This window comes from Papaver somniferum, unplaced genomic scaffold (genome assembly GCF_003573695.1).
Source record: "Papaver somniferum cultivar HN1 unplaced genomic scaffold, ASM357369v1 unplaced-scaffold_45, whole genome shotgun sequence".
Lineage (NCBI taxonomy): Eukaryota > Viridiplantae > Streptophyta > Magnoliopsida > Ranunculales > Papaveraceae > Papaver > Papaver somniferum.
Genome location: NW_020647082.1, coordinates 45,603 through 46,972, shown reverse-complemented (window position 1 = coordinate 46,972; position 1,370 = coordinate 45,603). Strand labels below are relative to the sequence as shown.

Sequence of the window (1,370 nt, the reverse complement as noted above, 5' to 3'; positions counted from 1 at the left end):
TGATGGAGTTTGCTTTGAAGAAGATGCTCGTGATAGTGAATTAGTGATGACTGATGATGGAGTAGTTGTTTCTCGAGTATGGACTGTTGTGAATGACTCGAGATGGATCATTGAGCTGATCAGAAGAATCAGGGCAGGAAGGAGTTCGAGTAAAAGAAGAACAGGGTTTGTTATTAGTGTTATATGACTTATTAATAAGGTAGACGGGTTGTACCCGCGGGTTCACGGGTCGGGACAGGTTAACACGTTTACTCACAAACCGATATTTCTCCAACCCGAACCCGGTTTATTTTGAAACAAGCCGAGCCGGGTTCGGATTTTCACGAGTCGGGCACGGACTAACCCGCGGGTTTTGGCTTGTTTGCCAGCTCTAGTAGTAGGGTCGGGTTCCTCTACATTCATCCCCTCTTGGCAAGGTGAACATCATGTTTATATATTGTTTTAGTAGTTGTTTGAAAACAAACTGCCAATTTACAAGTCAATAAAACAACAAATCAATCAAAATAATTCAACGTAAACTTTCAACCGGCTGCCGTCGTCGGAAACCACTAACAAGAAGCCTTAAATGAAGATGAATTAATAGGACTCTCCAATTAACAAGAAGATAATTGTTTGTGGCCTAAAATGAAGAAGAATTAATAGTACTCTCCAATTTTATTTTATATTATTAATTAATGACGTAAAACCATTTTAAGTTATCTCTACTCAAAATTAGGCAACCCAGGGAGCTGATCTTGATGATTGGATCCCACCTGCTCTCTGCCGGAGGTAGTTACGGTACTGTTGTTATTATTCAAAGCAAACATGAATTGCTGCTCCTGCTGCTGTTGATGCATGATCACAGAGCTTGGATCTTGATGATGTTGAAACCAATTCTCACGAGGTAGTTGGAAGTTGAGATTAGTACCGGGGAGAACACCAGCAGCAGGATGATGATTATTATTAATACTAGCAAGAGAAAAGGGTGGATTAGGAACACCGGTGAACTGTTGAACCATTGCTCTGAAATTACTTGCATCCGTATTTAGAAGAGTGACCGGAGCACCGCGGGACGCCCTACGTCTCCGGATCGGCTTCGAAACTCTTCGCTCCGGATTCAAATGCGTGCCACTACTGCTTGAATTCATTTGTAACTGAAATTTTCTGATGCTGAATTTGTCCCGTTATGCAGTGCGTCTGGTACAGCACCGTGGCGGCCGAACATATCTTGATGACGACGGTTGTTGTTGTGGTTGATGATGATTATCACCAGTTGGGTTATGATTCCTTCCGTTAATATGAAGCCAGTCGTTGGGACTAGACATTAGTATTGGCTGCTGCTGGTTGATGAGAAACCAGTAAAACCAACTACAACCACTACACGAGTTTAT

At 42.3% G+C, this 1,370-nt stretch overlaps 1 protein-coding gene across 1 annotated transcript; it reads right to left on the bottom strand.

The window, feature by feature from the left end:
• Positions 1 to 701: 701 nt before the first annotated feature.
• Positions 702 to 1,127, bottom strand: LOC113342613 (VQ motif-containing protein 22-like). The gene has a single exon (XM_026587099.1). It carries the CDS (start codon positions 1,125 to 1,127, stop codon positions 702 to 704), a length of 426 nt encoding a protein of 141 aa, XP_026442884.1.
• Positions 1,128 to 1,370: the final 243 nt, after the last annotated feature.